Source organism: Colletotrichum phormii, assembly GCF_030913505.1.
Source record: "Colletotrichum phormii strain CBS 102054 chromosome Unknown BDP81scaffold_22, whole genome shotgun sequence".
Lineage (NCBI taxonomy): Eukaryota > Fungi > Ascomycota > Sordariomycetes > Glomerellales > Glomerellaceae > Colletotrichum > Colletotrichum phormii.
The window spans coordinates 667,475-686,162 of record NW_026851464.1 but is presented as its reverse complement, the minus strand read 5'-3'; the positions used below and the strand labels follow the sequence as shown (position 1 = coordinate 686,162).

The 18,688-nt window shown below is 53.0% G+C and overlaps 5 protein-coding genes across 5 annotated transcripts; 4 read left to right on the top strand and 1 right to left on the bottom strand.

Annotated features, from left to right (window-relative positions):
- Positions 1-3,366: 3,366 nt before the first annotated feature.
- Positions 3,367-5,724, top strand: BDP81DRAFT_328988 (uncharacterized protein; the record flags this gene model as incomplete). The annotated part of the gene is made up of 4 exons (XM_060585270.1): positions 3,367-4,073; positions 4,212-5,288; positions 5,348-5,528; positions 5,587-5,724. 4 exons carry the CDS (start codon positions 3,367-3,369, stop codon positions 5,722-5,724), a joined length of 2,103 nt encoding a protein of 700 aa, XP_060441002.1.
- Positions 5,725-6,983: 1,259 nt separating this feature from the next.
- Positions 6,984-9,385, bottom strand: BDP81DRAFT_453314 (kelch domain-containing protein; the record flags this gene model as incomplete). The annotated part of the gene is made up of 3 exons (XM_060592815.1): positions 6,984-7,902; positions 7,959-8,892; positions 8,953-9,385. The coding sequence occupies 3 exons, from the start codon at positions 9,383-9,385 to the stop codon at positions 6,984-6,986; spliced, it is 2,286 nt and encodes a 761-aa protein (XP_060441001.1).
- Positions 9,386-10,388: 1,003 nt separating this feature from the next.
- Positions 10,389-12,253, top strand: BDP81DRAFT_398197 (WD domain-containing protein; the record flags this gene model as incomplete). The annotated part of the gene is made up of 2 exons (XM_060588421.1): positions 10,389-12,075; positions 12,132-12,253. The coding sequence occupies 2 exons, from the start codon at positions 10,389-10,391 to the stop codon at positions 12,251-12,253; spliced, it is 1,809 nt and encodes a 602-aa protein (XP_060441000.1).
- Positions 12,254-13,407: 1,154 nt separating this feature from the next.
- Positions 13,408-14,538, top strand: BDP81DRAFT_453312 (transcription factor IIA, alpha/beta subunit; the record flags this gene model as incomplete). Its single annotated transcript, XM_060592814.1, has 1 exon — positions 13,408-14,538. One exon carries the CDS (start codon positions 13,408-13,410, stop codon positions 14,536-14,538), a length of 1,131 nt encoding a protein of 376 aa, XP_060440999.1.
- Positions 14,539-16,888: 2,350 nt separating this feature from the next.
- BDP81DRAFT_104402 (uncharacterized protein) lies at positions 16,889-17,883 on the top strand. The gene is made up of 4 exons (XM_060581407.1): positions 16,889-17,271; positions 17,367-17,466; positions 17,548-17,574; positions 17,681-17,883. The coding sequence occupies exons 1-4, from the start codon at positions 17,033-17,035 to the stop codon at positions 17,801-17,803; spliced, it is 489 nt and encodes a 162-aa protein (XP_060440998.1). The 5' UTR covers positions 16,889-17,032; the 3' UTR covers positions 17,804-17,883.
- Positions 17,884-18,688: the final 805 nt, after the last annotated feature.

Genomic DNA, 18,688 nt, shown 5'->3' with positions numbered 1-18,688 from the left:
CGGTGGATAAGAAGCGTTTGATCATGGATCATGTAAGTCGTTGCGCTAGGACAGCCTGTGACAGACGTCGACAGGACTTGGCCTGGGACGTAGTGTCGAAAGGGGAGGCCAAGGGACCAATGGGCCATAATTGGGGGCCGGCCGGGATGGTGCCGGCACATGTCGACGGACGCCGCTGGCCGTGTGGCAACAAGCTGATCTAGAAACGGTTCGATGCAGTGTGATGGGTGTGTGCGGCTTTGGCGATGAGGTATCCAGCATGGCAGAAATGCGTTCGAGAATGGACTGTACAGAACACTGTAGCGAAAGCGAGACTCGTCTCTTGTTTCTGGTCTATTGATCACCATTGATCGCAGCAAACGCCAGGCCGTTGTGCGGCGGGGCAAGAATTGAAGCATGAACGAGGTGTGTTATTCTCGGCTTTACTCAACTTGGTACGAATATTCGCAGGTAGGAGAAGGACATATCCGCCATTACGTACCTTGCCGTACGGTATCCGCCTCGAGGCAAGCGCTAAAAATCGGTACAGGCAGGCAGGCAGGCAGTCCCTCGTCTTCACCTGTTCATTATTGCTTCTTTTTCGACCTCGGTGCCTCCCTTGCCCTCCTTCGAGACTCGAGAGTAGGAATGGAGACTTGAAAGAGTGGAATTACAGGTCCCCTGGGGCGCCAGCTGGTCGGCTTGTTGCTTTTTCCTCGTCTGTTGTTCCTTCCTCGGTGGATCGTGCCACGCCTGCCTCAAGTGAAGTCCCCTTGCCATGGCCGTTGCCTTGCCTTTACCTTACCTTTTCCGCTCCTGCCATTCGTCGAGAAGACCGTCTGACCCAGGACGCACTTGCCTGCCCGGTGTCATCTCCTGCCTCCTTCCTGTCGGCGCTGCCTCCATCGTTCATGCGGAGCGCGGAGCAGGAGCGCTTACCGCACTGCGTACCTTCCTACCTGTTCTAATCAGCTCGTTGGAAGTCTGTAAGACGAGTTACTTGGGAACGAAATAAACGACGGGAAGGAAGGAGCGTGGTAAGCCGAGTTAGTACGTTGAGGTGAAGATGAGGAACGGTAGGTAAGTACCTTTAGAGGCAGGTACATACCTTTAGAGGCAGGTACATACCTTTAGAGGCAGGTACAAGGTGCCTTGTACTTGCCGTCTCTCCAAAATGTCCTCCACTGCCCGCCTTACACAGACAGTACGGATACCTTGCCCGAATATCAACATCGAGACAAAGGCTAATTCACACAACCCCCCAAGCAAACGGTGCAATTGTCTGTCTTACTCTGTTCCGTACCCCAGGAAACATCGATGACCGGTACATCGGACCAGATCAGACACTTGGGCTTATTTGCCTTTGATTTGATCGTTATAGAGAGCAGTGTTTGTCGTCGAGGAGTCACACTAATAGTCATCGGCCGTTAGGGTGTGTGTCTGTGTGGTGTGGTGCCATTCGCCCGTGTTCCCCCGTCTTTCTCTGCCTCGCCCGTGCCTGAAGTTGGGCTCAGGCCCAATATCTGCGGTCCCAGTGGGAAAGTACTCAGGTAGCCAGCATGGTGGTGGTGAGTGTGTGTTATTGCAGCAAACTCCCATCTGGATCTGGGAGTCCTAAAAGTCCAAGGTGTAGCTCAACATCAGTGTGCCTGCCAGTCCGAGACAAGACGATTGGTCCCCCTCTCGGCTTCTTGCTTTGCCTTTCTATCCCTTCTCTTGTATACCTTCAGCTTGCCTCAACCACCGTACCTTACGTTCGGACAGTTAGTAGTAGATGGCAGCCAACCCTTCATGGGCAAGCCGCGCCAGACAGAAGGACAGACAGACGGACAATAAGGTGCTATTATGGACTGGACCCCCCGTCGTCAATGACATCCCCAAAACCTTCCCACACTTTCCCACCCCCAAACATCGGCCGAGCTTTCGTCGAGGGACCGCCTTCCAAGCGCCTTCCAAGTTCCGTGCTCTGCCTTACCTTATCCTACAGATACCCTCCTCCTCCTCCCCAAGTCCCAACTTCCCAAGGTGCCCTTGGACCGATCAACCTAGAGCCCGGACTGACCAGGTCAAGTACCTTGACTCTCGCGCCAGGACAACCCGGATTTGTTCTTGCGTCGAGTCAACGCATGCACATCTCCTCCATCATACCGCTTGCCTTCTTATTCATAACCCCGTCCCCTTCCTGGCTCTCGTCCCCAACATCTGTTGTGCTTCTGCTCTTGACTTCGTCCCAGATCTGTTTCCCCAGATCTATCAGTCATACATTTATACTACCTTTGCTTCCACTTCATCTCTAGCCTCCGAGGCCTCGTCCATCTACAGTCTGGTGTTGTCGACAGAAGAAACAATACACAGCAATCAGTACCAATACCCACTCCAACAACCCCTTGTCGAGACTATAAGACGATTCCTTATAATCATAACAAACAACATCGACAACACCCAAGCAACCGCTCGAAGACTACAAGATCCGTTGGTTCGCCTCGATAGTCGACAGTCTTCTTCGATGGTCAACCCTCATCAGCTCGAAGCCTCGCCCAGCATCGCTGTTAGCACTCCGCGGACATAGACCGGTCGCAACTTTTTCGGAGATAGCATCATCCAACCGTCACCATTACTTCCACAGCCTTCCGGAACTAGCTCGTCTTTCGATATTAGAAACCACTAAGAAGCGGAAGACTTGCGCACTCGATTCTCGCCTCCGACCTTTGAACGCGCCTCTAGAGGTCATTACCAATACCACGCGCCGTCGCCGTCGCCGGAATACCTACCCATCCACCATCCTCGGTCGGTCCCCAGCCCACCTTTATTCGCCTCCCTAAGTGTGGTGTACACCAACACTACGGCCACCACGAACGGTTCCATCAGGTACCTCCCAACCTTTCATTGCCCAAGGTACTTTACGGGAAAAGGTACTTGGACCATCACTTTTTAAGCTTCGACCTGCCACCGCCGCAATACCCCCAGCAAATCGTATTCGAGACATCCAATACCTACCTTTTGCACCGAGTCCGCCCTTCCCCTCATATTCTCTGTCTGTTCCCCAGAATCTGCAGAGAAACCAAACCAAAGAAAAAACCAACAGGAATAGGAGAGAAAAAAAAAAAAAAAGAGGTGCAGCACACAAACACAGCGCATACACACTTACTCTGTACGGATACACACACACACACACACACACACACCTCCCCCCTCTTTTTTCTCTTGACACATTACAGCGGCAGCGCTGCTAGTCGAGACGCGGACTCGATCTCCTTTTTCGGGGCGCATCCGCCGGCTGCATTCAGTGGCCCGATTTAATAAGTACCCACAAAAAGGGTCGAGAAACGTTCTGGGAGCCACGGATCCCCTGCCTAACCCCCAATACAACGGCTACTTCCAGCTGACATGAGGAGCGCCCTTCGCTGGTTCAACCCAACAAGTACCGAGGACCCAAGGGACCCGTCGACCCGGTCCACCGCCGCCGCCGCCCACAACAGCGAACCCAGGCGCACGCCCAGCAGAAGTGACTGCGCCAGCGCCGATAATATTAGTTATCGTGCGTCGGCTTCCTCTTTCACCACTACAACACCACCACCACAACCCTCTGCGGTCTCTTCTGCCTCTGACAACATCTTCGCCTCTCCTTCACCAGGCTCTTCCAACTCGTCATCCCGCACTCCAAACTCTCCTTCCTCGCAACCCCTCACACCCACCGACCCCTTTGACGTTCGTGATTCCCGCGCAGGCCTCTGGTCCACCAAGCCAATCACCATTGCCACACCCACAAGCACGAGGGACCCTTCATCCACCTCCCCCTCAGGCCCCGCAAAGTCCAGCTTCGACAGAAACCCCTTTGCTCTCCCCGACGAGCTTCTCGATTTTGCTCCCATCCCAACCAAGAGTATCGATATGACCACTGGCCCAGCCATGGATTCGGCCATGGGTCGGAGTCGTCAGGACTCCTTTGTCAGCGCTGGTCCCAAGCCAATTTCTATGGCCAACCCCAACCGCGACCATGTCAACCGCCAGAGACGAGAGAGTCTCGCTGGCAGCCTCATGGGTGCTGGCGCGAGCTGGGGAGGAATGTCATTCGGCAGCTTTATTCGCGATGAGTATGTTCCCCCGCCTTCCTGTCTCCGACCGATTATATTTATTTGCGTGACATATATGCCTCGGTGGCGACCATTGGCATGTCATCAGTCGCAGTGACGCCCGTGTGCGCAAGAACCATCGCTAACTATTACTACTAGCATCGCTATGGCAGGCACGTCACCCTTCGCACACCAGGCCTCGCCATCCTTCCACTCAGGTTCCTACCTGCCCAAGCTTGAGGCCAGTTTCATGAAGGACTTCACTTGTTGCGGTTTGAACTTGCCGAATCTTCACGATCTGTTGCAGCATTATGAAGAGTCGCACACCCAACCCAGTCCGAACACTGCGCGCAATGCGCCCTTTTCTTCCCAGTTCGCCGCGATACCCACACAGCCCTCATCCAGAGCCAGCAGCGCAAGACCGCAGACTCAGCAACAAAACACCACTTCAATGTCACAGCTTGGACAACCAAGCCGTCCAGGATCCAACCTCGGCGGAGGCATGGGAGGTCTGGGAATGCAGCTTGGTCAGCAAAATATGGCAGGACAACAGCATGCACACATGTCGCAATTCGACGAGATGGACGCGGTCGGTGACATGGAGATGGACGATGCTTTGGGAACCATGGAGATGGACGACAGCCAGAGAACCATGTCCCAGACTCGGCAAATGTTTGGCCAGCAACAGCGACCTCAGTTGCACGTCAACGCCTCGGGTCTCACCCAAGGACTGCGGACATCCCAGCCACCAACGCCTGCAGCCGCCAGCTTTGGGCTGCAGCACAACCCCACGGTATCATCTGTAAACACCCCGACGCTCACCACCCAGCAAACGCCACAACAACAGCGCCCCACCAACGGTTTCCAGAACTCCCCGATGCAGTCCATGGACGATATGGATGACATGGACGACGACTTGCCAGGCATGCCCATGGGTGGCAACATGGAGCTCAATGGGTCCAACTTTGGGGATTTGAGCTTTGGAAACTCCTCCGAATTCTGTATCAACGATCCGGGCAAGCACCTGTTCAGCCCCGGAGGTGCTCTTACCAATCAGCAGAGGGCAATTCAGGCACACCTCATTGGTATGGGTTTCGATCCCAGCCAGCCTAACAGCGCGGCGAACAAGGCTTTGATTCAAAAGTTTGGCGCAATGATGATTCCGGAGGAACACAAGCCTTTCAAGTGCCCCGTCATCGGCTGCGAAAAGGCGTACAAGAACCAGAACGGTCTCAAGTAAGTTTGGACATACTGGCTGGTGTGTATGACAGATGGCTAATCAGGGTCCAAATCAGGTACCACAAGACGCATGGGCACCAAACGCAACAGCTACACGAAAACGGTGACGGAACTTTCTCTATCGTCAACCCTGAAACTAGTACCCCTTACCCCGGTACTCTGGGTATGGAGAAGGAGAAGCCTTTCTCCTGCGACGTCTGTGGAAAGCGCTACAAGAACCTCAACGGTCTTAAATACGTAAGTCTACACGTGGTACCAGGAGTAACCGAGATGCGGCGACTGACAGGAAACACAGCACAAGGGACACTCCGCACCTTGCAACCCCGATTTCAAGTTCTTAGCCGCAGGACTCAACAACCTCGCTAGCCTGCCGGGTCTCATGGAGAACTCAATGACGAATTTGCCCGGAATTGGCGAAGACCAGATGATGTAAGGGATCAACCCGTCCGACGATCCTACCACACCCAAATTCAAGTGACTTCCGAGGTATCGCCGGGGTCACTGGGAACCGTACAGCACCCCGACCTCGGCCTCGGAATCGCGACTAAATATCTCGGCCATGCGGTTGACTTGCGGCATACGGAGCGGCGTTTGAATGCTTTTGCGGGCGGTTTTCAGGTCGATTGTCAGGTCGATCGAGTCTGTTCCCCATTTTATACCCTCATAGACTTACCCAGTTACGCTTGCGATTCTTCGACCACGATACAACTCCTTTCTAGATTAATACAAGCCCCGGCAGCTTCGGTCGAGGTTAGACACGGCTTTGAGGCCATCAGAGCAGGCCGGCATTGTTTGGTTTCTTTTGGTTTCCCCGCTTGTTTAGTTTCTTTGTCGGTAGTTGGCTGCCTATCTCAGGTTTGCTGCTATTTATTCTCACTGCTTGGGGAGCAGAAAAGTAGTGACGCTGGTCTCACGTTGCGGACGAATTCAACCCTGTCCAAAGATCGCGAGACTTTCATGGAAGGAATTACGAAGCTTCAGGGAGGGACCTAGGGAGATATGCGGAAATGATGGTCTGGAAAAGTCTTTGTATGAAGTTGGAGGCAATGAATTTGAAGAAAAAACAGACGGATGAAGGGTTGGCTTGGCTTTAGGGCTATTGAATAGTCTCTTTTTTATTGTTTTCGTTCTCTCGAGTCCCTTCTCTCAAAGCGATAGTCCCTCGTCATATGCGAGGGATTTGCGCCTGGTTTATAGTGTGTAGGCGTTGCAGTAGGGCATAGGTTGGGAAAAGTTTACTCATGATGTTTATCTCGTTGTCTCCTGCCTGCTTTTTTTCGACAATCTCCCAAAATATAGACTGAACGAATTGACCGAACGATTTGCAAACAGAGATGAAGAGAGAAAAAAGTGTTTGTTTGATTGTATTTGTGGGATATCAATGTCTACCAGACAGCAACTCCAACACGATTTTGAGCAAGAGGAAACCAGAGCCAAAGTCGCTCCATAAACCAACACCGGACCATGCCATAAACCACTAAACTTTCAGAGCCACCACATAAGACATTTCTTCGTTACTTGCAAAAAGCCATGAGAGTTGAGGTGGAATAACGCAAGCCAGCCAATTTGCACCGAAACCATGTTCACGTTGTTGGGGACATCTTGCTAGTCCCTTCCTTCACATGATTCGCCTCAGCACATCAAGTGGTGTATCAATCCAGCCACGCATGGATGGACGCCATAACCACCCGTTTAGCTCATCTCCATGCCGTCTTCGTCGTCGGCTTCACTATCAAGTAGCTGCGTGTGGTTGCTGCTAACACTCTCCTTTCGACTGACGACAGAGCATCCATCTCCGAACCGGGAACCTGCCAACCCGCCGACATATTCCAGTTCATCACCGCCGACTACGCGGCCCTCCATGTCGATTTCCTGAGAGAGTTCAACAAGCGCCGAACGTGGCAGGCGAAGGAACCCTTGGGTTCGTACGATACGACCCCAGTGCGTAAGACAGAACTGTGCAGCCCGCTTGCGGAGCCATTCCTCGTTCGCCAATCCAGCACAGTGCCAAATGACGCAGGCATGATCAACGTCAAGTTCTTTGGAGAGTCGGTTCACGCACAAAAGTCTCAAATGCGGAATTCCGTAAATGTTTGACATGACGAGAAGCCCAGCCACGTCAGACAAATCAGTGGTGGCACCGCTCTCGTTGACAGACGTTCCGTGTATGCTGTCAGTGTATAGGTAGTAAAGAAAAGCTTTGACCACTGAGTATGGCTCGGGGATGTGCATCTTCTTCGTGTGGAATTCCGCCATCTGGGAGTTGTATAGCCGGGCGAAATGTGGCCAACGAGCCTGGAGAATAAGCTTGTGGACGTGGATTGGTTGGGATGTAGGAGCGTCGGGCGCGAGCCAATTTTGGCCTGCAGACGCATCTGTGACACGAGTCATCATGTCGTCGTCTTCGTAGTCGCCCTCCAATGCCGTGACAATGAAGTCAGTGCCACTGCCGCTCTCGGGAGGATGATTAAAGAGTTTTGCCAAGTCAGCCCCGAGCCCCTTGGAGGGTTGGTCGACTACTCGCGTTGTCGGCCTTGACTCTATGCGTGGCTCAGAAGAAAAGTTGTTTCCCAAGAAGCCGTATCGACGAAGATCGATCTCCATTATGTCGCTGCAAGTAGACAAGTTAGAATCGCGCACGCTCGGTGGTCGATGATTGTTACTCACCTCAGGTATTCTTCGAACCCGTTGGGACCTAAGTCCGACGCGGCAGGGTCAGTAGGGCATCCAAGCAACCATGCCTTGGTTCCGTCCTCGTTCATGGTACAATAGTGCCATCGGTAGCCTGACTTGAAGATTTCGCGGCCCTCAGCCAGCTTTTGCCATCGCAAAGTTCCCAGGTCCAGTGCTGATAAGGAACACTCTTTAGAAGTGATGGTTGCGGCCGGTGTAACAAAGTCAAGTAGAGTGCCCGAGGAGTACACATGGAAGTGTATGCCAGACCCTTGTGAGGGGATGTTGGGTCCGGAAATGAACTTCAGAGACGAGATTGTTCCTGGAGCCATGGGTGAAAAGGTCTTGAGCTGGAAAGAAGGCGGGTTGACTTGTTGGGTCCGAGAGTTGGCGGCATACCCCGAGGAGCCTACGGCAGGTGGTGGATGTGCCATAGAATAAGGTTGTCTTGGCGAACCGACAGCGCGGCTGGTGCCGGATTGACGATCGTATATCCCAACATGCGGTGCAGAATCAAAAGCCGGACTGCCCTTGAGGTCGAGCCACCAGAGATCGCCAATCTTGTCCATGTCCTCGGACAATCCGCCAAAAACCCATACTCTGTCTCCATAAATGTAGGCAGAGTGGTCGAATCGACCTACGAAACGCCATGAGCGGGACCAAGTGAAGGTCTTGAGATCAAGATAGCAAATATCGTCAAGAACATAGTTATCATGACCAGTTATGCCTCCAACGATGAACAGCTTATCCTCGTGTAGGACTGCTGCATGTCTTGCTCGACCCTTGGGTACTGGACCCGTTACCGAAGGTTGTGTCCAGTGCGCAGTTTTCAGATCAAAAATGATCAAGTCGGAGAGATAGGTGCGGTGCTCGTTTTCGCCACCAAAGACCAGAAGTTTGTCACCTTGGTACAGAGTGGCAGTATGGCCTGGTTTTTCGTTAGATCATGACAAGGGAAGAACCGCGCTCCATGATCAAGATAACTTACCCATCCTTACGCCGGGGATATCGCCGTAATTGTCAACCAAACTCCACTGGTGGCTGACCAAATCCAGCTTGAGGACATGGTTATAGACTTCGTCGGTGTACTGGTCGAAGCCTCCGAAGGCATAGATGTGATTATTGCCACAATATGTGACCGAGGCGTTGACGAGGCAGGCCGGTCGCTGACCCAAGGTCCTTGTTACCCTTGGACGATAGCCATCCAAGGTACCTCTACTCTTGATAGGAGAGTTGGGCATGATGTAGGTGTTGTTGCTTGACGCTGCTGAACCCGGAGTTTGGTCCATCGGAGAAGGCGTAGGCTGCGCGGGTGTGTTCGAAGCCTGGTTGGGTGTCGATAGGGCCTGAGATGCCGGCCCACCGAAGAGGGATTGGGCTAAGGCACCAGGAGTCACTGGTGATGGCTGAGGCTGGGCCATGATGGGCAGCATATGTAGGGTGGATGCTAACAAATCATCTCAATCGTATGCGAGGTCGCGAAAGTGGTGCTGGCTTCGGTGTGTAGTTGACTGAATAGCGTAGGGACGCAGAAGTCGCGGCAGGAGCGGGCGACGCTTTTCTACCGAGTGCAAGTTCGATAGAGGGACGGCAAGCGACAGTGAAATGGGATGGGATGTCGTCGCACGCCGGGGAGGTGGAGATTAACAATGTTCCTGCATTGACAACCCAGGCCTCTTAATTAGGGAATCACGGGCCACCCTCCTGTCTCCAGTCTCCAACCTGCGTCTCTGTCGTGGCAACTGCAGACGGGCTGTGTGCAGGGGGGAGGCAGCGCTTCCATTCGTTCATTGGCTTGCCCGGTTGCCGGCGGTAGCGCCCGACTCGCAACGGAAGCCACGTGACCCATCGTTTCTCCCAGCGAACGGTGCCAAGGTACGTACTTAGCCTGAGTGAACACTGAACAGTGAAATTTGACGGTGCAACGTCAGAAAGCCCCACTTCACTTTGGCAACGCCGCAACGCTGGCCCAAGCGTCGTTGCCCGGCCGCGATGATGGTGGGGCACCAAGTAAATAAAAAGATGATGAGAGCTCCTGTCCAGCTTCGAGCTTTCTTCTCTCTGTATCAAACCTCTTCACTTCCGCTATCCTCTACTACCCTGAATCCGCTCTCCTACGCTTTCGAGCTGGGTCAAGCTTCTCAATCAAAGCCTTTTCACAAGAACAATCAAGTCCGCTAGATCTCATCGCTGTCTCCAGCCATTTGGTCGCCCCTCCGACTTCGAGCTCTTCTAGTGACGGCACTACTTCGAACATCGAGCAGTACGACAACGACAGAATACTAATAAAACACACGAAACATCCAGGAACCTTTCGATAGACTCTCTTGGAGCTCTCATCACCTCGTCCATCGATGCGCCAAGCTGCACCCGTTGGAGATTCACAATTCGTTTTATCACGATACCCCACATACACTACCCAAAATGGCCACTGCATCAGTATCCACCCCCATCAAGTCCCACAAGGGTCTCTTTTCTTCCCGCACCGCCGGCGGTCGCATGCCTCTTACACCTTCGCCGCGTCAGCATTCCACCACCTCGGTCTCGGTGAACCTGAACTCTTCCCCCTTCACTCCTGAGAAGCAGTCTGGCAGCAACGCATACCGCGCATCTAGCAAGTCAACCTACGGCGGCAACCTTACCGCGCACTTGGCTAGATCCACCACCACCAAGTCGTCTCACCGCGACTCTCCCAAGTCCAACATTGCCAGAGGCGTTTCAACTCCTCGCAGAGCCCTCGAGCTTGGCTTGTCCGATTTTGCTTTGACCAGCTCTGGAACCTCCAAGACCCCTTCCAGCGCCAAGTCCAAGAAGAGCTCTCACAGACAAAAGGTCAGCAAGACGACTGTCAACTATGGCGGTGACCGCTTCATCCCCAACCGTAGCGCCAGCTCTGCTATTTCCAACGCCGGCAGCAGCAAGCTAGACCGACCCGACAAGCGCTCAAAGGCCAGCGTGAGCGAAGCGTCCAATGTCCTCTCATCCGCAACGGATGACGCTATCGCTGCCCTCGAGGGTCTCAACATTGAGGACGAGGAGCCTTCGACCTACTCTCGTCCTTCTCCCAACACCGTTGCGTATCAGGATTCTCTTGCAAACGCTTGCGGAGTCGACCTCAACACCCGTATCCTGCAATTCAAGCCTGCGCCTCCCGAATCTTCCAAGCCCATCGACCTCCGCCAGCAGTACAACCGCCCTCTGAAGCCTGCGAGCGCCACGTCAGCCCAATTCCGCCGTCGCGTTGCCACTGCCCCTGAGCGTGTCCTTGATGCTCCTGGTCTGATTGACGACTATTACCTCAACCTTCTCGACTGGAGCTCTGGCAACCAGGTTGCCATCGGCCTCGAACGCAACGTCTACGTCTGGTCCGCCGATGAGGGAAGCGTCAGCTGCCTCCTTGAGACAAGCCCCGACACGTACGTCAGCAGTGTTAAGTGGTCTGGTGACGGCGCGTATGTCGGTGTTGGTCTTGGCACTGGTGAGGTTCAGATTTGGGACGTGGCCGAGGCCCAGAAGGTCCGCAGCATGTTTGGTCACGACACCCGTGTTGGTGTTATGGGCTGGAACAAGCACCTTCTGTCAACTGGTGCTCGCAGCGGACTGGTTTTCAACCACGATGTCCGCATTGCGGAGCACAAGGTGGCAGAGCTGGTCTCCCACACCTCAGAAGTTTGCGGTCTGGAGTGGCGGTCAGATGGCGCCCAACTGGCTACCGGAGGCAACGACAACCTCGTCTCTATCTGGGACGCCCGCTCGCTCTCTGTGCCCAAGTTTACCAAGACCAACCACAAGGCTGCTGTCAAGGCCCTCGCGTGGTGCCCATGGAACATGAATCTCCTGGCTACGGGTGGTGGCTCTTATGATCGTCACATCCACTTCTGGAACTCCACTTCTGGTGCTCGCGTCAACAGCATCGACACTGGCTCTCAGGTCACCAGCCTGAGGTGGAGCCCTCACTACCGTGAGATTGTCAGCTCTAGTGGCTTCCCCGACAACTCCCTGAGCATCTGGAGCTACCCTACGTTGGTTCGCAACGTCGAGATCCCCGCACACGAGAGCAGAGTCTTGCACAGCTGCCTCAGCCCTGACGGTCAGATGCTAGCTACCGCAGGTGAGTCTTGAAAGCATAAACACTGACCATAACAAGTGCTAACCACTGCCTCCTAGCTGCTGATGAGAGTCTGAAGTTCTGGAAGGTCTTCGAGAAGAAGGCCGGTGCCAGTGCCGGTGTTGGCAGCAGCACGTCTTCGGCCAAAGCGGAGATGGTCAAGCAGATGACCATCCGGTAAACGACTCATCATCGACCAAGCCTGGCGAATGTCGGTCAAAAAACGTCAATAAATGTAGGTATATCTCCTCTGGCATTTGTCGGTCATGGGTTCTCGGCGGTTGGGGTCATCTTCAGCGAGGAGTTTGGTTTTATTGCATCCGACTCTACGTGGCACGAAAGGGCTTCTCCACGGGAAACGAAATTGCTTGGTCATGAGTAACGACAGAAGATATCATTCATTGCTGTTTAGCATGGGACAGATTTGTAATGCTTGTTTTTTTTGGGAAGGAATGCATCGTCAGGGACGTGCTGTAGTACAATAAAAGACGGCCGCAGTTAAGTGACAAGAGCCGCTATTACAATAAAGAAAACCTGGTTTTCAACTTCTTCTGATACGGAAACCAACACTTTGATTGTGCCTGCTGTTGATCTCGCAGACAGGAGAAGCAGGTCATTTCAACTCTGACAGCAGGCATATATATTGACTAGGTAGGTAAGGTACCTAGCTGCTTGCCGACGAGGTGCGGTTCACACCCCGCATTCCGGCATCAATCCACTTCCAAGGTGGCTTATCGGGTTAATTAAGACCTTATCAGTCCCTGCGGGAAGTGTGGATCCTTCAGCGATCACCACGGTTTGCACTTCCATTGCAGTTGGCAGGTGCGCCCGAGTTCAGCCTTCCCACTGTGCGGCTGCCGCCTAAGCTTACTAATAGGCGAGCGCTTGCTTCGAGCCTCAAAACGAAACCCACCGAACAAAGGCAACCTTGACCTGTACACATCATCAAGCGAAGAACAGGGCCCAGTCAGACAGCCTGCCTACATCGAATATCACGATAACAACCGGTGAGATCTCACAGGCAATCGATTGCGCTTCCGCCATTACCGAGTTCACGTACGCGCATGCCATTTTGGGCAGCGAGAAACAGCGGACTAAGCAGCCGATTCCCCATCGACTACCCAACAGCAACCTTCTGAGGCGGATTTCCCGATTCAATATTCTCGACAACTTCCACGACTTCGGTACTCCGCGGTACATACAGTCAGGAAGGAGGGATCAGGTCGGAGAAGGTGCAATCACGGAAGTCACACATCCGTCTCGTCGGTACCGAGGCTTGACACGACTTTGTTTCTTTGACAAATACGCAGTTGACGACGACCAACGAACGCCACCATGTCGAACAACGCGGTGGGCAACGTCTACTCGCAAATCATCGATGAAGTGATAAATTCTTCTCGAGTCGATTTCGAGGAAGGCGGTGTTGATGAGAGCGTGCTCGAAGAGTTGAAGAAGGGCTGGCAGGAGAAACTCACCCAGCTCGAGGTCGCGGCGTTTCCATGGGACCCCGTCAAGGAAGCTCCAGCTCCCGCAGCACCACCTCCGACTACGGCTGCTCCACCGCCTGCGGCTCCATACTCCCAAGCCCAGCTCAGTCCCCAACTTCCAGTGCCCGGTCTGCCTCTGCCCGGCGGAACCCCGGCTCAACAGGCCGGTAACATGCCTGTCAAGGAGGAGCCTTACATCAAGCCGGAGCCTGGCATGCAGAACGTGCCAATGCCCCCATCTCAACAAGATAGCGCTGGGCTCGCAGCTTACCGAGCCGCTCAACATGTGCGCGGTCAGTTCGGTGAGAAAGGCGCCGCCTCCATGAACGCCATTCAAGCTTCAGCGACCAACAGGCCCGCCAACCAGCCGCCTCTGCCCCAGATGCCCGGCCAGCCTCAACAGCAGCAGCAACAGCAGCACCGCCCTGGAGTTCCTCAACAGGGTCAGCAACAGCAGCGCCCGCCTAGCAATGGTCAGCCAGGTGTGAATCCCTCGCAGACCGACGGTGCTGGCGACGATTTCGACTTTGAAGGTGTTTTGCTCCAACGCAACCCTGACGGCTCTCAGCGCGAGCTTGGACGTGTCGACATTGATCGCATGATCCATGCGCGGATTGCTGCCAACGCCAAGAGCATGGAGGGCGGCGGCTTGATGCTGCCTCTGAAGGAAGCCACGAGACATTCGTCAGCTGCCACCGCGCGATCCAAGGGCAAGGAGCACGGTGGAATTGCTGGTTACGATGGTTACGATGATGATGAAGTTGACGAAGACGCAATCAATTCAGATCTTGACGACCCTGATGAAGATAAGGATGACGACGAGGTTGATGATGAGGGTCTTGGACATATCATGCTCTGCATGTACGACAAGGTCCAGCGCGTCAAGAACAAGTGGAAGTGCGTTCTCAAGGATGGCGTTCTCACCGTCAATGGCAAGGAATACGTCTTCCACAAGGCCACTGGCGAGTACGAGTGGTAAGAAACACCACGCGTTTTGCACGACGAATCGACGCTTTGCAATCGTATAGGAGTGAAGTCTTTTCGATTCTACCCGCGTCGACCTCGACTTCATTGACTATCCAATTTCAATCTTGTAGACTAGCAGAGGGCAGAGGCTAGAGATCAGCCACACGCCCAAAAAACTCAGCATCGTTCATTTTGATTTCTTCTCCTGGAATGGCAGCCAACGCCCAATTCCCACTGCAATGCCTTGAAGCCGTTTGCGATGCATTAGAAATTGGATTTCACAACTTGGTCACTGGCTCCCACTATCATCAGGGGGCGTGACCTGAGATCTATGCTCACTGCGGCGCAATGCATCTCGAAGCACAGAGGCATGCTTTCGGAAGCGGCCTGGGGGCCATGCCATGTTTACAGAGGCCAGAGGCCAGTGGCCACGACAGGGAATGAGAGCTTGGGGGGTTTTTCAGCCGAGGACGGGTTTCTACAGGAGGAAAGACCAAAAGGGAGGAAGACTCGCTTCAGTCAAGCAGACATGGAAGACGGGTCAGAGCAAGGTGGTTTTTCCTTTGCATCAGTTTCAATGGGAATGCAGCAGACCCTTTTCTTTCATTAGACAATCAACAATAATGAAATTCAACCCCCCAAAAAAGAAAAACGTGTACAACAGCGAAAAAAGTCATGAAGTTGTCTCCCGACTCTCTAGAATAGGAATCTGCTGCCACAAATATGTCCCGTTCCCTAAGACCTATTCGGCCCGCTGCTCGGCCTTAATGGGGTAGAAGTAAGATGTTTTCCAACGTCAGCCCTTGGGTTTTGTATACACCACACCCCTTTTGTGAAACGTACATTGCCGCCTTGTCTTAACCTGACGACGTACTTTATACATGGACCGAACCCCCTTACACCTCGTGCTCTCTCATAAGTATACAAGCATGTAGTAACTCGGCAGTGTGCCGCCTTTGGAATCAAACGGAACTTGTAATCATCTCTCTACTCGCCTTGATGTCTCTGTTTCAAACTCTAACTTGCCCTTACGGCCTCGCTTCCTTTCCCAACACTCCGTGGCTCCCTCCGCTGCGATGATGATGTTTTAAGAGGATACCATGGGTAATGAGACCAGAGAAAGGTGGTCTGCCAGTGTGTGGAAATCAAAGGACCTATTAACGTGATCGACCACTCAACCCCAGATCAGCCACGTCGACAGGAGTCCAATGCCAGCCGTGCGTGCCGTGTAGGTGATCTCGATCCGTTCCGCGGGGAGTTAAACACATTCCTCGTGGCGTCAAGTAGAATCCATGGGCATAGGATTTGTAAACCGTTCCTTCACTCGTGGGGTGGGAGTTACCTCTACCTCTAGCTCATCTCACCGTAGATATGTCTCTCGTAACATATCTTTCACTTTCACACAGCCTGTATGCCCATTCCGAGTCTTAGGTAGGGGCTCCCCCCGGCATAGTCATCCAGATATATCCGCGGATCGCAGATTTGCTCCAGCATCACTGATATCAAACAAGTGCCCATGTCAATCCTGCCCGTGATCTATAGTGAAGTTTACTCACACATCATAGCTAGTGGCAGAGAAAAAAAAAAGGGGTGGGGGCGAGTATACAGAGCCCTGGGTTTCCATCCTGATTTCACGTCAGAAGGGCCCATTCGTCGAGCAAGGAGATATATACACTTGCGGCACAGGTAGACTCGAACGCGAGGCTCCAATTTATCTTGGCCAAAGATATAACAGTGAACAGAAGTCGAGATGTGGTGTTGAGTATTCAAAGGGACGCAGAGTTATATAGATATGATACCAGAGTTTTCCTCTCATGTAGAGCAATTACCTTTTGGCCTAGCTAGCGGCTACTTATACATGCCGAGGATGATTCATTCACATGGTAAATTACCACAAGTGCCATCTTTCCCAAGAAACCTCAAGGGTTGGTCGTTCTGCCCCAGCCAAAGACACTATGTTAGGACAAGAAAGATGATCAAATACTTTAAGTAGTTTTTGGTATTCTCGACTCGTTCTTTTTCCCTCCACTAGATGATTGATTTCAGGACGCGCATCCAGTAGTAGAACCCCCCTTGAACGGAACACTAGAGTCCCCGTCCGGTGAATCAACCGCCTCTCTCTCTCCAGCACTACATCGTGCGTAGACCACCTTTAAGTGTCTAGACTCTGTCGAAACAGACATAACATTCCCCCTCTGCGTAGAAGCACACCAAAACATCAGACCATCGGTCCGTCCCACGAACCCGCCCACTCTGCAGACTACCTACCAGCAGAAGGCTGAAGCCCGCTGCTCGCGCCAAACGCCACACAAGCCATCCTTAATAGGTGGGCCAGGTGACCTCACAGAAATCTCCAGCTCGCGTCCCTCGACTCGGCTATCCAAGGAAGTCGAACCTACGGGCCCACGGGGCAGCCAGATTGTCATGGGCAGACAAATCGATCTCATCGGCTACAGGACATCGGGAAACCTACATATCCGTAGGGCCTAGGCTAGATCAACCCGAGGATGGCCCAGAAGGAGGTGGTAGTGAACCATGAACCCATGGTAGCCGGTATTCCGCTTTCCATTGAAAAAGAGCCAAAGTTTGGTTCTTCACCACGAACAGTACAATCTCGTAAAGTACGTTGCGCCAGAATAAGGATAGGAGTAATCCGTAGGCAAATCGCGTATACCTTTCTCGGCCTCATTCCGACTTGGTGGATACCGACCAAGTACCGACATTGCATTCTGCAAAACAGGCACTGGTAAGACTGGAAAAAATCTCGAACGTTATATCCGTTGAGCTGCGACTTTGCAATGTATCCATCCGAAGTTCCGGACACTTACGGATAGAATATAGCAAAGACTGCATACCTAGGGCCCGTCAAACGTCAACGAACGGCTCCTCGGGTGTGACCACCGAGCAATCACCGGAGAGCCCATCGTGGGCCCCCTTGAAGGTGAGTACCTCTCCGAAAATTGGCCCATGGTTCAATGGGGTCAATGGATCAGCGGCGAGCATAATCTGATGGGATCATCAGCAAGCAGTCCTTGAAAAGCGCCCACCTGTATGTAAGCTTCAGCCCAGCCGCGTGTTTATTCAAGCACTCTACTCCGTACGTAGTACGGAGTACTGAGGGAGATGTTCGTCACTGATGCCCCCCCTCGATAAAGCTGCAGTGGATATTCGTGCAGAGCCCCGTGGTCTTGTCCAGCGGGGTTTCATTTAAATTGCATGACCGTTTGAAGTTCGCTTCATCATCGGAAATCCCTTGGAGAAGTATGGATACTCCGTAGTGTAATGGTCCATGGAACCACCGATCGTCGTCGCCTTCTCGTGGAGGCCCACTGGCGATTTCCACGTCCAGCCTCTTGAGCCCCGCCGTTGTACTCAATCGGAAGTGTGCAGCATGCATCGACCGATTGTCCACGGAGTACGGATAGGCCACTATCGGTGAGCGCACTTCGCACCCGAGCCTCAGACACGTGTACACACGCTGTGGTACGGCCCGTTGAGGGTCCTCGATGCGCGTGCAGCGCACCAAGACCAGCCAGGGTTCTGACATGTTACAACTTTCGACAGGCCATGGTTCCACTCTCGACGAACGGGCGAAACGCTTGGTTTATTTGTGGTGAGCGTACTTCTTCGGGGTCGATTATTATAGATGTGGGAACCCAGTTGTACCAAGGGCGCTTAAAATTCCCTTCGAATTGTTCTTACTTATCATTCTTCGATCAAACCGGGAATAGCCACAGCTATTTCGAGACGCCAACCGATAAGTCGACTGGTAGGTTAGTTGGTACCATAGCTCGTGGTCGTTGGTCAGCTTTTGTATCTGTATCGATTAACTCTAGACCATCATCAGAGGAAATGGCAGACGCATTGTTAATACCCTACCAGGCATGCAGCTTCGTCCCTATCGCTAGCGACTTCATCATATTTCGACATGGCTCAATGATTGATGATCTGTCTGGTCGAGTTGCTTAGCTAGTTGCAGAAACGATGCAGAGCCGCATCGTCAACATAGATGTTGAAACAAGTTTCGCATGGCTTCCACCACTAAGCTGATGTATCCTTCTATTCGTGAGGTGACCGTCAATCGGTACACACAACGCCACCTCCTACGAGGCCAATCAATGAGCGAATAATTGGCGAAGAGCACCGTCTGCTACCTGATATGC

What these genes read in the sequence shown, in the direction of transcription:
- BDP81DRAFT_104402 (XM_060581407.1), top strand. Translation starts at nt 17,033, where the DNA reads ATGGCCCAGAAGGAGGTGGTAGTGAACCATGAACCCATGGTAGCCGGT. An exon ending in ATTCTGCAAAACAGGCACTG is followed by an intron (nt 17,272 to 17,366) that starts GTAAGACTGGAA and finishes GATAGAATATAG; the next exon opens with CAAAGACTGCATACCTAGGG. An exon ending in CATCGTGGGCCCCCTTGAAG is followed by an intron (nt 17,467 to 17,547) that starts GTGAGTACCTCT and finishes TGGGATCATCAG; the next exon opens with CAAGCAGTCCTTGAAAAGCG.